This window comes from Helianthus annuus, chromosome 9, assembly GCF_002127325.2.
Source record: "Helianthus annuus cultivar XRQ/B chromosome 9, HanXRQr2.0-SUNRISE, whole genome shotgun sequence".
In the NCBI taxonomy this organism is placed as follows: Eukaryota; Viridiplantae; Streptophyta; class Magnoliopsida; order Asterales; family Asteraceae; genus Helianthus; species Helianthus annuus.
In genome coordinates, this window is record NC_035441.2 from 173,575,585 (window position 1) to 173,590,448 (window position 14,864).

The 14,864-nt window shown below is 43.6% G+C and overlaps 1 protein-coding gene across 1 annotated transcript; it reads right to left on the minus strand.

Moving 5' to 3' along the window:
- Positions 1 to 12,768: 12,768 nt before the first annotated feature.
- On the minus strand, positions 12,769 to 14,662 carry LOC110879660 (cytochrome P450 78A5). Its single transcript, XM_022128173.2, has 2 exons — positions 13,674 to 14,662; positions 12,769 to 13,560 (listed from the first exon to the last, which is right to left on the minus strand). Exons 1-2 carry the CDS (start codon positions 14,619 to 14,621, stop codon positions 12,967 to 12,969), a joined length of 1,542 nt encoding a protein of 513 aa, XP_021983865.1. The 5' UTR covers positions 14,622 to 14,662; the 3' UTR covers positions 12,769 to 12,966.
- Positions 14,663 to 14,864: the final 202 nt, after the last annotated feature.

The window sequence follows — 14,864 nt, forward strand, 5'->3', positions numbered from 1 at the left end:
GGAGTGGTTACCTAATGGAATAAGTAAACTCCCAATTCACTCAATCATATAATGCCATATCAATTGTTTACCTAATGCTAAAAAACGTTGGCGGTGGTTTACCTAATGGGGTTTAGGTAAACTATTTAAAAAAAGGAAAAAATGTGTGATTGGTTGAGAATAAATGGACCCCATCACACACACCCTCTCTCTCCCCCTTTCCATCCCTTCACCAAGTCGGTAAATGTGACAACTCGTAATTCAAACCTCTCTTTGTGTTTAATGTAACGTATGTGGACCCTATGTGATTATGTGAACTTTGATGATTAATGAAATATGTGTTATTATGTTATGTGAATATGTGTTGTGCATGTATGTATGTATGTAATAAGATCACACAAAATGAACCGATCGCACAATAACCCGATCGCGCAAGCCTTTGGGCTTTGGTTCCTTACCACTCTCGGCCCACACTCTTTTGTAATTGAACCGAATGGGCAGCCCATTAAGAGGGTTCGGCCACTCCCCTATATAAACCAATACAAAACCCTTGTGAGGTTTTGCTTCCCCATTATTTGCTAACACTCCATACACACCAAAAACCCTACTCTCTCTTTCTCTCCCTCAAGAACTCGACGACAGCCAGATCCCTTCTCTACCGAAGACTTTCTATTCGAATCGATCCTTACTCTCTTCCTTAATCGGTTAGTGTTTTCTCTTTTGATCGTGTGATGCGTGATGTCGTGATATGTATGTTCCACATGATGATTCGGTGATGCCTTGTGATTAAACATGATATAAACTGTTGAGCCTAAGTACTCATGAAATCGGCTCACATGCATGTATTTGATAATGTTCACATTAATCGGATTTGTATGACAATGATCTAGAACCGAATGGATGCTAACCGGCTGTTATGCTTTCTTGCGTCGGATTGTTTGCTTGATCATGCTGAAAGCTTTTAGTTTGAATGTTTTATGATGTTGTATATGCTTGAAACAAGATTAGGGTTCATAGGAATTATTGGATGAAAACCATGATTTGATCGATTAATGTTGGAATAGAAACTGTTGGTGGTGATTTGATTGAATGAATGAGAAAATGGAAACTGTTGGATTTGATTTGCAAGATAATTGTGTAATTGATATGCATGAAATTCGAAACTTATAACAAATCGCACAAGTCCTCTCAGTCGCACAAGATCAGATCACACGAGGTCTGATTTGATCGCACAAGTCTACACACTTCTTGGCAATCAAGGAAACAGACAAGTTCTCTACCTAAGCAGACGTTTACTTAAAAGAAGTGGTTTCGAGGCACGGGGTGCCAACCTCTATCATCTCTGATCGTGATGCACGTTTTACTTCGGAACTGTGGCAAGCGATGCACAAATCCTTTGGCTCACGTTTGGACATGAGCACAGCTTATCACCCTCAGACGGATGGGCAGTCTGAGCGCACTATCCAGACTCTAGAAGACATGCTTCGGGCATGTGTTATCGACTTTGGCAACAGCTGGGAAAAGCATATGCCATTAGTAGAATTTTCATATAATAACAGCTACCACACCAGCATTCAAGCCGCTCCATTTGAGGCATTGTACGGGCGTAAATGCCGATCACCTCTCTGTTGGGCAGAGGTGGGTGATAGTCAGATCACGGGTCCAGAACTTGTAGTTGATGCTACTGAAAGGATTGCACAGATACGACAACAGATGGCGGCAGCTCGTGACCGTCAGAAAACCTACGCTGATAAGCGCATGAAACCACTCGAGTTCCAGGTTGGGGATCGAGTGCTACTCAAAGTTTCACCTTGGAAAGGTGTAGTCCGTTTTGGCAAACGAGGCAAGCTCAATCCGCGGTATGTCGGACCGTTCGAAATCATAGAAAGAATAGGCAAAATGGCCTACAAACTAAACCTAACAGAAGAACTCGGTGCAGTTCACAACGTTTTCCACGTGTCGAATCTGAAGAAGTGTATGTCAGATGAGACCCTCGTAGTTCCTTTGAAGGAGCTCACTATCGACGAACAACTACATTTCGTCGAGGAGCCAGTTGAAATCACGGACCGGGATGTTAAGGTCCTCAAGCACACCAGAATACCTCTTGTACGAGTTCGTTGGAACTCTCGTCGTGGCCCAGAGTTCACCTGGGAACGCGAAGATCAGATGAAACAAAAGTATCCCCAATTATTCGCAAATAGTACAACCACTACTGAGGCTGAAGCTACTACGGAATTTCGGGACGAAATTCCAAACCAACAGGGGAAGGATGTGACACCCCAGGAAAACCAGGAAAACCATGCAACTTAACTAGCTTCCTCAGTGAGTACGTACCAAATTTCGGGACGAAATTTCTTTCAACTTGGGGATAATGTGACAACACGTAATTCAAACATCTCTTTGTGTTTAATGTAACGTATGTGGACCCTATGTGATTATGTGAACTTTGATGATTAATGAAATATGTGTTATTATGTTATGTAAATATGTGTTGTGCATGTATGTATGTAATAAGATCACACAAAATGAACCGATCGCACAACAACCCGATCGCGCAAGCCTTTAGGCTTTGGTTCCTTACCACTCTCGGCCCACACTCTTTTGTAATTGAACCGAATGGGCAGCCCATTAAGAGGGTTCGGCCACTCCCCTATATAAACCAATACAAAACCCTTGTGAGGTTTTGCTTCCCCATTATTTGCTAACACTCCATACACACCAAAAACCCCACTCTCTCTTTCTCTCCCTCACGAACTCGACGGCAGCCAGATCCCTTCTCCACCGAAGACTTTCTATTCGAATCGATCCTTACTCTCTTCCTTAATCGGTTAGTGTTTTCTCTTTTGATCGTGTGATGCGTGATGTCGTGATATGTATGTTCCACATGATGATTCGGTGATGCCTTGTGATTAAACATGATATAAACTGTTGAACCTTAGTGCTCATGAAATCGGCTCACATGCATGTATTTGATAATGTTCACATTAATCGGATTTGTATGATAATGATCTAGAACCGAATGGATGCTAACCGGCTGTTATGCTTTCTTGCGTCGGATTGTTTGCTTGATCATGTTGAAAGCTTTTAGTTTGAATGTTTTATGATGTTGTATATGCTTGAAACATGATTAGGGTTCATAGGAATTATTGGATGAAAACCATGATTTGATCGATTAATGTTGGAATAGAAACTGTTGGTGGTGATTTGATTGAATGAATGAGAAAATGGAAACTGTTGGATTTGATTTGCAAGATAATTGTGTAACAGATATGCATGAAATTCGGAATTTATAACTAATCGCACAAGTCCTCTCAGTCGCACAAGATCAGATCACACGAGGTCTGATCTGATCGCACAAGGTGAATCGCACAAGCTGAGTACAATCACATAGAGCACAGTACAACTCTCTTATGCATGATCGCACAACATATTGTGGATCGCACAAGCCTGTGCTGATCGCACAACATGTTGGGCCATACACAAATGAGTAAAACTGTTGATGTTGTTGGGCCGGACAGCCCAAGACTCTAATCGCACAAGTCGTCCTGATCGCACAAGACTGTTACGTTATTTGGGCCGAGTATGCTGATTAGACGTTTAACTATTTGGGCCGGGTTTATGTTGGATGCACAACATGTTGTGGATCGCACAAGGCTGTGCTGAACGCACAACATGTTGGGCCGGATATCTTTGGGCTTCAATGGGTGAATCGCACAAGACTGTTAGACTTGTGCGAGCCCAATCCTTTTGAGACGCACAAGCATGATAATGTTATGTTCTGACTGTTAACGTGACAATATGTGCTTGCCATGATCGATACGTGTTCGTAATCTGCTAGCTTGTGTGTAAACTTATGTGCGACACTTGAGCGTAGACCTGACTTTGTATGGTAACCATGTTAGGACGTGGTTAACCACATATAACTCAAGTGACCAGTCTGTTTATCTGCCGAGCAAACCAAGGTGAGTTCACACCCTTACCAAGGCATGGGATTCCTGGGGTTGGGAATGGGATTGAATGATTACATGTACTTTCATCGCTACTGGAATACGTACCACTGACCTCGTTAGGGAAGGGTCACTTATAGATACGGCTAGACTAGTAGCACATGGGAAGCCCCCACGAATCTTCGCACACATGCCTGTAGGGCCGCGATACGAATACTAATCTTCGCAAACATGCCTGGAGGGTCGCGATATAAATACAACTAGTCTAGAATACATGGGAAATCCCCACTAATCTTCGCAAACATGCCTGGAAGGCCGCGATACAAATAAATACGAATAAATACGATACATGGTTTACAAAACGAATATGTGAAATACGAAACAAGTACTATAACTAAACAACCAGCTGTGAACTCGCTCAACTTTGTTGTTGACTCGTCGTTACATGCCTTGCAGGTCAATAGGTACTCATGGAGCTTGCACTGGGAGACGCGGTCGTTGTGGATATGGATCGTGGATGCCATGTTAAGCATTTATGACATTTCAAACTTATAACTTATGTTGGGTTTTTACATTTATGCTTCCGCTAAACATTGAAACTATACTTTTGTTTTGGAACACCTTTCATATTGTTTGGTTGAATTACATTTACTATTGTTCAATATGATTGGTGGCTTGATCCTGGTCATGTCACGCCTCCAGGCGGTGATACTCCGCGTGTGGATTTTGGGGGTGTGACAGATTGGTATCAGAGCCATTGGTTATAGCGAACTTGGTTTTAATAAGGGGTAAAAGGTTTTTTTTTTTTTTTTTTGTTAAGACCAGACTATAACCAGAACAGTGCTCAACGATCCACAATGACGCTTCGCTCCACGTGCAAGACTCAACATCCTAGGTGATATGGTTTATGTTTTATTGCCTACTTGTTAGTTACATAGAACTTGCTCATGGTATGCTTAGATAGACGTAACGGCTATTGTTTGAAATGCATGCGTGCGTACTCTCTTCTGTCATCGCACTTTCGCGAACCTCTCTTACTCATGTTTCCCTGTTGTTATCAAGATCATGAGTGGACGCGTTAACGTGACTCAAGCCCAATTGACGGCTCTGATTAACGAACAAGTTGATGCGGCACTTGCAGCCGCACAAGCAGGAGGTCAACACGCTCAGCTACCTGTATGCACCTTCAAGACTTTCATGGACTGTCGTCCTAGCACTTTCAGTGGCACTGAAGGAGCAGTTGGACTCCTCCATTGGTTTGAAAAGCTCGAATCCATATTTGAGATGTGTGAATGCCCTGAGGCTCGTAGGGTGAAGTATGCCACTAGTACTCTTGAAGGCATTGCGCTGACCTGGTGGAATGCGCAAGTTCAGATTTTAGGGTTGGCACGAATTCAAGGAACTAATCAAGCGGGAATACTGCACATGCGATGACATCCACAAGTTAGAAGTGGAGTTCTTTAATCTGAAAATGACGGGGTCAGAGATTGAGGCATATACAAAAAGGTCAAATGAGCTGGCCATCTTGTGTCCAACTATGGTGGACCCTCCTATCAAGCGTATTGAGTTGTATCTCAAAGGGCTAGCACCAGAAATTCAAAGTCATGTGACATCGGCCAACCTTGCTAATATCCAGGATATTACACGTCTTGCTCATCGCCTCACAGATCAGGCGGTGGAACAGAACAGGCTGCCCAAACATATCGGTGCTACTAATGCTACTACTTCCGCTACTCCAAGTGACAACAAGCGGAAATGGGATGGGGATTCCAGCATGGGTTCAGCTACAGCTAAGTCCCAGGCTCAGCAGCGAAAGACAGATAACTACCAGAGCCCTGGTCAGCAATCCTCTGGTAGTCAAAGGCATGGTGGATATCGAGGAAACCTCCCAAGGTGCAATACATGCAACAGGCACCACAACGGCCAGTGTAACAAGGGTCGTTGCCAGAGGTGTCTTAAGATGGGTCATGAAGCTAAGGAATGCAGGAGCTCACGACCTGCGAATCAGAACTAGCAACAACAACCACCAGCTCCACGAAACCAGCAGCAACAACAGCAGCGAGGCAACAAGGGATGCTATCAGTGTGGTGCTGAAGGCCACTTCAAGCGAGACTGCCCTCAGTTAAACCAGAACCAGAACAACAACAACAACAATAATCAGGGCAATGGGAACAACAACGAGGGAAACAATGATAACAACGGCGCTAGGGGTCGAGCATTTGTGCTGGGTCAGGGTGATGCAAGGAATGATCCTAACGTGGTGATGGGTAAGTTCCTTCTCGACGACTTTTATGTTACTGTATTATTTGATTCGGGTGTGGATACCGGTTATATGTCTCTGAAAGTTAGTCAAATGCTCAAGCGCACACCAACACTTTTGAACACCAAACATGTCGTAGAATTAGCTAACGGTAAGAGTCTAGAGGCCACACACATAGTTCAGGGTTGTAATCTTATCCTCGCTGGTCAGACTTTCTCTATCGATCTCATTCCCATAGTTCTGGGTAGTTTCGACATCGTCATTGGTATGGATTGGTTATCTCGACAACGAGCAGAGATCCTATGCAAGGAGAAGATTGTTCGTATTCCCCGTTCTGGTAAAGAACCTCTCGAACTCCAAGGCGACAAGAGTGGTGCCGTGGTTGGCATCATCTCCTTCCTGAAGGCTCAGAAGTGTTTGCGAAAGGGCCACACCGCTATTTTAGCGCTTGTTACTGACGCATCAACGAAAGAGAAGAGATTAGAGGACATTCCAATAGTACGTGACTTTCCTCAAGTGTTTCCTGAAGATTTACCTGGACTACCGCCTCATCGCCAGGTCGAATTCCAGATCGAGCTAGCTCCAGGAGCAGCACCAATAGCTCGTGCACCGTATCGCTTAGCTCCATCAGAATTGGAGGAACTATCCGCGCAACTACAAGAGCTCTTAGATAAGGGTTTTATTCGTCCTTGCTCTTCGCCTTGGGGAGCTCTAGTACTATTTGTGAAAAAAGAAAGACGGTACCTTGAGGATGTGCATCGACTACCGTGAGCTCAACAAGGTGACCGTGAAGAACCGCTATCCTCTTCCGCATATTGATGATCTGTTCAATCAGTTGCAAGGGTCGAGCTACTATTCGAAGATTGATCTGAGGTCAGGCTACCATCAACTGAGAGTCCGGGATGAGGACGTCTCCAAAACAGCATTTAGAACTCGCTACAGCCACTACGAGTTTCTAGTTATGCCATTCGGAAACGCGCCTGCGGTCTTCATGGATCTTATGAACAGAGTATACAAGCCTTACTTAGACAAGTTTGTCATCATTTTCATCGACGACATCCTGATCTATTCTAAGAGTCAGGAGGAGCATGAGCAGCATTTACAGCTCATTTTGAAACTACTTCGAGCAGAACAGCTGTACGCCAAGTTTTCAAAATGCGACTTCTGGCTTCGTGAAGTCCATTTCCTAGGCCACGTGGTAAACAAGGATGGGATTCATGTTGATCCATCCAAGGTAGATTCGATTAAAAACTGGTCTGCACCTCGCACACCAACGGAAATACGCCAATTCTTGGGTTTGGCAGGGTACTACAGAAGGTTCATCAAAGACTTCTTGAAGATTGCGCAGCCGCTAACACTACTGACACAGAAGGGTATCACCTACCGTTTGGGTAGTACTCAGGAAACCGCTTTTCAGCACCTAAAAGATAGGCTCTGCAGCGCACCTATCCTTTCATTGCCAGAGGGCACGGACGATTTTGTGGTCTATTGCAACGCATCCATTCAAGGTCTTAGATGCGTGTTAATGCAACGTGACAAGGTCATTGCTTATGCGTCACGTCAGCTTAAGGTTCATGAACGGAACTATACTACGCACGATTTAGAGCTGGGAGCTGTTGTTTTCGCGCTTAAGATATGGAGACATTACCTGTACGGTACCAAGTGCACCATTTACACCGATCACAGGAGTCTCGAGCATATCTTCAAGCAGAAGGAATTGAACATGCGTCAACGACGATGGGTCAAACTTTTGAACGATTATGAATGTGCCATCAAGTACCATCCAGGCAAAGCCAATGTTGTGGCTGACGCCCTCAGTCGAAAAGATACTGCACCTAGGCGTGTGCGAGCATTACAACTTACCATTCAGTCTAGTCTTCCTGCACAGATACGAGATGCTCAGGTAGAAGCATTGAAACCAGAAAACGTCAGGGATGAAGCCCTACGCGGCTCAAGGCAACGGTTAGAACAAAAGGAAGACGACGCCTACTACGTAACAGGACGCATCTGGGTCCCACTTTATGGCAACTTACGCGAGCTTGTAATGAATGAAGCACATAAGTCTCGCTACTCGGTACATCCAGGTTCGGATAAAATGTACCACGATCTCAGAACTACATATTGGTGGCCTAGTATGAAAGCCCACATAGCAACTTACGTTAGCAAGTGTTTGACTTGTGCGAGAGTCAAGACGGAATATCAGAAACCATCAGGCCTACTTCAGCAACCAAAGATACCACAATGGAAATGGGAGGAAATTTCCATGGATTTTGTCACTGGCCTGCCTAGATCTCAACGTGGGAATGATACTATTTGGGTGATCGTGGATCGACTCACTAAGTCTGCACACTTCTTGGCAATCAAGGAAACAGACAAGTTCTCTACCTTAGCAGACGTTTACTTAAAAGAAGTGGTTTCGAGGCACGGGGTGCCAACCTCTATCATCTCTGATCGTGATGCACGTTTTACTTCGGAACTGTGGCAAGCGATGCACATATCCTTTGGCTCACGTTTGGACATGAGCACAGCTTATCACCCTCAGACGGATGGGCAGTCTGAGCGCACTATCCAGACTCTAGAAGACATGCTTCGGGCATGTGTTATCGACTTTGGCAACAGCTGGGAAAAGCATCTGCCATTAGTAGAATTTTCATATAATAACAGCTACCACACCAGCATTCAAGCCGCTCCATTTGAGGCATTGTACGGGCGTAAATGCCGATCACCTCTCTGTTGGGCAGAGGTGGGTGATAGTCAGATCACGGGTCCAGAACTTGTAGTTGATGCTACTGAAAGGATTGCACAGATACGACAATGGATGGCGGCAGCTCGTGACCGTCAGAAAAGCTACGCTGATAAGCGCAGGAAACCACTCAAGTTCCAGGTTGGGGATCGAGTGCTACTCAAAGTTTCACCTTGGAAAGGTGTAGTCCGTTTTGGCAAACAAGGCAAGCTCAATCTGCGGTATGTCGGACCGTTCGAAATCATAGAAAGAATAGGCAAAGTGGCCTACAAACTAAACCTACCAGAAGAACTCGGTGCAGTTCACAACGTTTTCCACGTGTCGAATCTGAAGAAGCGTCTGTCAGATGAGACCCTCGTAGTTCCTTTGAAGGAGCTCACTATCGACGAACAACTACATTTCGTCGAGGAACCAGTTGAAATCACGGACCAGGATGTTAAGGTCCTCAAGCACACCAGAATACCTCTTGTACGAGTTCGTTGGAACTCTCGTCGTGGCCCAAAGTTCACCTGGGAACGCGAAGATCAGATGAAACAAAAGTATCCCCAATTATTGGCAAATAGTACAACCACTACTGAGGCTGAAGCTACTACGGAATTTCAGGACGAAATTCCAAACCAACAGGGGAAAGATGTGACACCCTTGGAAAACCAGGAAAACCATGCAACTTAACTAGCTTCCTCAGTGAGTACGTACCAAATTTCAGGACGAAATTTCTTTCAACTTGGGGATAATGTGACAACTCGTAATTCAAACCTCTCTTTGTGTTTAATGTAACGTATGTGGACCCTATGTGATTATGTGAACTTTGATGATTAATGAAATATGTGTTGTGCATGTATGTATGTAATAAGATCACACAAAATGAACCGATCGCACAACAACCCGATCGCGCAAGCCTTTAGGCTTTGGTTCCTTACCACTCTCGGCCCACACGCTTTTGTAATTGAACCGAATGGGCAGCCCATTAAGAGGGTTCGGCCACTCCCCTATATAAACCAATACAAAACCCTTGTGAGGTTTTGCTTCCCCATTATTTGCTAACACTCCATACACACCAAAAACCCCACTCTCTCTTTCTCTCCCTCACGAACTCGACGGCAGCCAGATCCCTTCTCCACCAAAGACTTTCTATTCGAATCGATCCTTACTCTCTTCCTTAATCGGTTAGTGTTTTATCTTTTGATTGTGTGATGCGTGATGTCGTGATATGTATGTTCCACATGATGATTCGGTGATGCCTTGTGATTAAACATGATATAAACTGTTGAACCTTAGTGCTCATGAAATCGGCTCACATGCATGTATCTGATAATGTTCACATTAATCGAATTTGTATGATAATGATCTAGAATCGAATGGATGCTAACTGGCTGTTATGCTTTCTTGCGTCGGATTGTTTGCTTGATCATGTTGAAAGCTTTGAGTTTGAATGTTTTATGATGTTGTATATGCTTGAAACATGATTAGGGTTCATTGGAATTATTGGATGAAAACCATGATTTGATCGATTAATGTTGGAATAGAAACTGTTGGTGGTGATTTGATTGAATGAATGATAAAATGGAAACTGTTGGATTTGATTTGCAAGATAATTGTGTAACAGATATGCATGAAATTCGGAATTTATAACTAATCGAACAAGTCCTCTCAGTCGCACAAGATCAGATCACACGAGGTCTGATCTGATCGCACAAGGTGCATCGCACAAGCTGAGTACAATCACATAGAGCACAGTACAACTCTCTTATGCATGATCGCACAACATATTGTGGATCGCACAAGCCTGTGCTGATCGCACAACATGTTGGGCCACACACAAATGAGTAAAACTGTTGATGTTGCTGGGCCGGACAACCCAAGACTCTAATCGCACAAGTCGTCCGGATCACACAAGACTGTTACGTTATTTGGGCCGAGTATGCTGATTAGACGTTTAACTATTTGGGTCGGGTTTATGTTGGATCGCACAACATGTTGTGGATCGCACAAGGCTGTGCTGAACGCACAACATGTTGGGCCGGATATCTTTGGGCTTAAATGGGTGAATCGCACAAGACTGTTAGACTTGTGCGAGCCCAATCCTTTTGAGACGCACAAGCATGATAATGTTATGTTCTGACTGTTAACGTGACAATATGTGCTTGCCATGATCGATACGTGTTCGTAATCTGCTAGCTTGTGTGTAAACTTATGTGCGATACTTAAGCGTAGACCTGACTTTGTATGGTAACCATGTTAGGACGTGGTTAACCACATATAACTCAAGTGACCAGTTTGTTTATCTGCCGAGCAAACCAAGGTGAGTTCACACCCTTACCAAGGCATGGGATTCCCGGGGTTGGGAATGGGATTGAATGATTACATGTACTTTCATCGTTACTGGAATACGTACTACTGACCTCATTAGGGAAGGGTCACTTATAGATACGGCTAGACTAGTAGCACATGGGAAGCCCCCACTAATCTTCGCACACATTCCTGTAGGGCCGCGATAAGAATACTAATCTTCGCAAACATGCCTGGAGGGCCGCGATACAAATACAACTAGTCTAGAATACATGGGAAACCCCCACTAATCTTCGCAAACATGCCTGGAAGGCCGTGATACAAATAAATACGATACATGGTTTACAAAACGAATATGTGAAATACAAAACAAGTACTATAACTAAACAACCAGCTGTGAACTCGCTCAACTTTGTTGTTGACTAATTGTTACATGCCTTGCAGGTCAATAGGTACTCATGGAGCTTGCACTAGGAGACGCGGTCGTTGTGGATATGGATCGTGGATGCCATGTGAAGCATTTATGACATTTCAAACTTATAACTTATGTTGGGTTTTTACATTTATGCTTCCGCTAAACATTGAAACTATACTTTTGTTTTGGAACACCTTTCATATTGTTTGGTTGAATTACATTTACTATTGTTCAATATGATTGTTGGCTTGATCCTGGTCATGTCACGCCTCCAGGCGGTGATACTCCGCGTGTGAATTTTGGGGGTGTGACAGTAAACCTTTACCGAATCCCCCCCCCCCATTTCGGTAATCTTGATGGGTAATCTATGTTGGCAGTGGTGGGGGGTCGGTACCAAGTGGGTTTACCGCCCCCACTCCGTTCACCCTTGTAGTATGGAAATAAAGGCAAATTGTACCTAGATGCTAAAAGTAAAATGACTTCATTAAGTTACACGGTGGAAAACAGGGTACTAGAAATAGGGTCCATGGCTTTATAGTCTAGTGGCAACTTCATCTTGGTGAAGGGATAAGGTTTTGGAACCAATGGGTCTTGGGTTCGATTCACACAAGAGAGGGGTTTTCCCGTATTTATTGGGTTTCCTCCCGAATTGGTGTATAGACATTATGCCTAGTGGAGATAGATATGATCGGGTGGTTCCGTTGATAATGGTCCGTCAGTGCTCTAAATTTGTCGTTCAAAAAAAAAAAAAAAAACTAGAACAATTTGTATTTCCAAAGGGTCCAAATTTGTCGTTCAAAAAAAAAAAAAACTAGAACAAATTACCATACTAGATCAAAATTACTCTACAGGATCATTTTTAGAGTAATTTTTATAATTCCCCTACGAGCAAATAATTACGAAAATGTCATCGCGTTTTTTTTTTTTTTTTTTTTTGCTTTCTCATGTCTTTCGTACGTTTTATACGTTAAAATAGACTTTGCATGTGAAAAATTAACCTAAGCTTATTTCTTCAAACATTTTTAATAGAAGTGAAATAAAAAGTTTTAATTGTCTGCGTTCCTAACAGTTTTAGACAGTTAATATTCAGATAATTTTTGTGTAGATATTTAGACAAAACTGAAATGGGTAGAGGAATCACGTAACCACATAAATATTAATTATATTATAGAGGCCATACATTCATACGTCACAAAACCAAATGGCCTCTATGCAAGAAGCCCATGTTATGTTACCCAACTTCTTAAGAGTCCCCAAACCACACACTTAATACTACTAATATCGTATTAACTACACGTACTTAATATTCATGCAACACTTAACAATAACCACATCAAGCCCTGCCAACAGCCCTGCACACCAACGGCTTCTTCATCTCCAAAGACAGCTTCAAACACTCGGACAAATCAACCGAACCCGCTTCGACCCATTTGAACTTCTGCAACATTTGAGCCAACCACAGATGAACCGTAGTTATGCCCAGTGCTTTCCCCGGGCACACCCTCCTCCCAGCACCAAACGGAGCCAACCTCAGGTCCGAACCCATTATCGCAACCTCCTCGGTCAAGAACCGGTCAGGATTGAACCGACTGGGTTCGGACCAAACACGCTCATCATGGGTTATGGCCCACATGTTCACCATAGCAGTGGTTCCGGCTGGAACCATATGCGGGCCCACCACGGTGTCTTGGGTTGCTAGTCGAGCCCAAGACAAAAGCGGGCCCGGTGGGTGCATGCGTAAGGTCTCTTTTACAATTGCTTGAAGGTAAGGAAGGTTGTCGAGGTCTGAATCGGTTACGGGCCGGCCTCCAGTTACCCGGTCAATCTCGGATTGGGCCTTGGCTTGGATATCTGGATGTAACACCATTCGTGCAAGAATCCACTCCAACAGGATTGCCACAGTGTCAGTTCCCCTAAAAATCATTTCCTATAAAAAAATAATATTAATCAATTAAAATGTATCAACAAAAGAGTGACAGAGATATTATTCCTTTGTTTTTTTATAACTAAAAAAATTAAAAAAAAAAAAAAAAAACATACCCAAAGAACAGCAATCATGTCACCATCACTAAACTTATTTTCCGACTCCAAGTCAAGCAAAACATCAACGAAATCACCCGACGAAGGTGCACCGCTAGCCCTTTTTTCTCGGTGTTGCATGATAATCTCTTTAACAAAAACATTAACCTTAGACACCAACTTCCTACACCTCTTCCTGACACCTTGCAAATCAAACCAACTAACAACCGGAAAATGGTCACTCCAGTTAAATATCCCCAACAACTCATAACCTTCACTCACAAGTTCCTCAAGCTCACACCCCTCACCACCATTTTCACCAAAATCATACAACCTTCCAAACACAGACATCATGACATTGTTTAAGGAACCAAAGTGAAGAATCTTTTTAACCTCCACGACACCGTTTTGTTCCATGGTGGACAAAACCTGACCCACCATTTTCAACCCAATAGTTTCACGAAACACCCCAAACCCAGCAACCCGTTTCGGGCTAAACAAATGGGTCGCCGAGATTCTCCTCAAACTCCTCCAGTAGTCACCATAGGGTGCAAACCCCATAGCCCGGTGAAACAACAGTTCATAAGCAGATTCTTTAATGGGCCGGTCCGCAAAATCGGAGCTGTTGAGAATCTCCTTAGCGGTATCCGGGCTGCTTGAAATAACAAACCGGGTCAACCCGACAGAGAAAGCCATGAGAGGCTTAGCATTAAAAGCAGTAGAAAGTTTAGCAAGGGTTCGGTGTGTTAACGAAGAGGTGAAAGCGAACAGGAGGCCCAATAAGGGGATGCCGGAAGGGCCCGGGATGGCGGTTTTGGGCCGGGGTTTAGAGAGGGCCCATGCGAGACCACCGGGAGCGAGGAGAAAAGCGAAGATGGAGACGAAAACGACGACGCATAGAAAGAGATTGAAGGTGAGGACTGAAGAAGTTTCAGTGGTGGTCGGAAAGCAAACGGGAGATGAAGACATGACTGATAGAGAGATAACAAATGAAGTTGAGTTTGAGTGAGTGATGAAATATGGTGGTGTATGCGAGGGTTTAAATAGAGGTTTTTTTTTTTAACATAACGTCAGCATTGTGTGTGGATTTGATTTTAATTTTATGTTTAATAATAATCAATTCTCGGTTACACTGGATAATTTTGATTCTGATATAAGGTGGAGATACAATAGGAAGTTTATTTGGCTTGAAAGGTTAGGGAGTGATCTTGA

Excerpts from the sequence above, each read along its gene's own strand:
- LOC110879660 (XM_022128173.2), bottom strand. The coding sequence starts at position 14,621 with ATGTCTTCATCTCCCGTTTGCTTTCCGACCACCACTGAAACTTCTTCA. Across the intron at positions 13,561-13,673 it reads ACATGATTGCTGTTCTTTGG|GAAATGATTTTTAGGGGAAC; the intron begins GTATGTTTTTTT and ends ATTTTTTTATAG.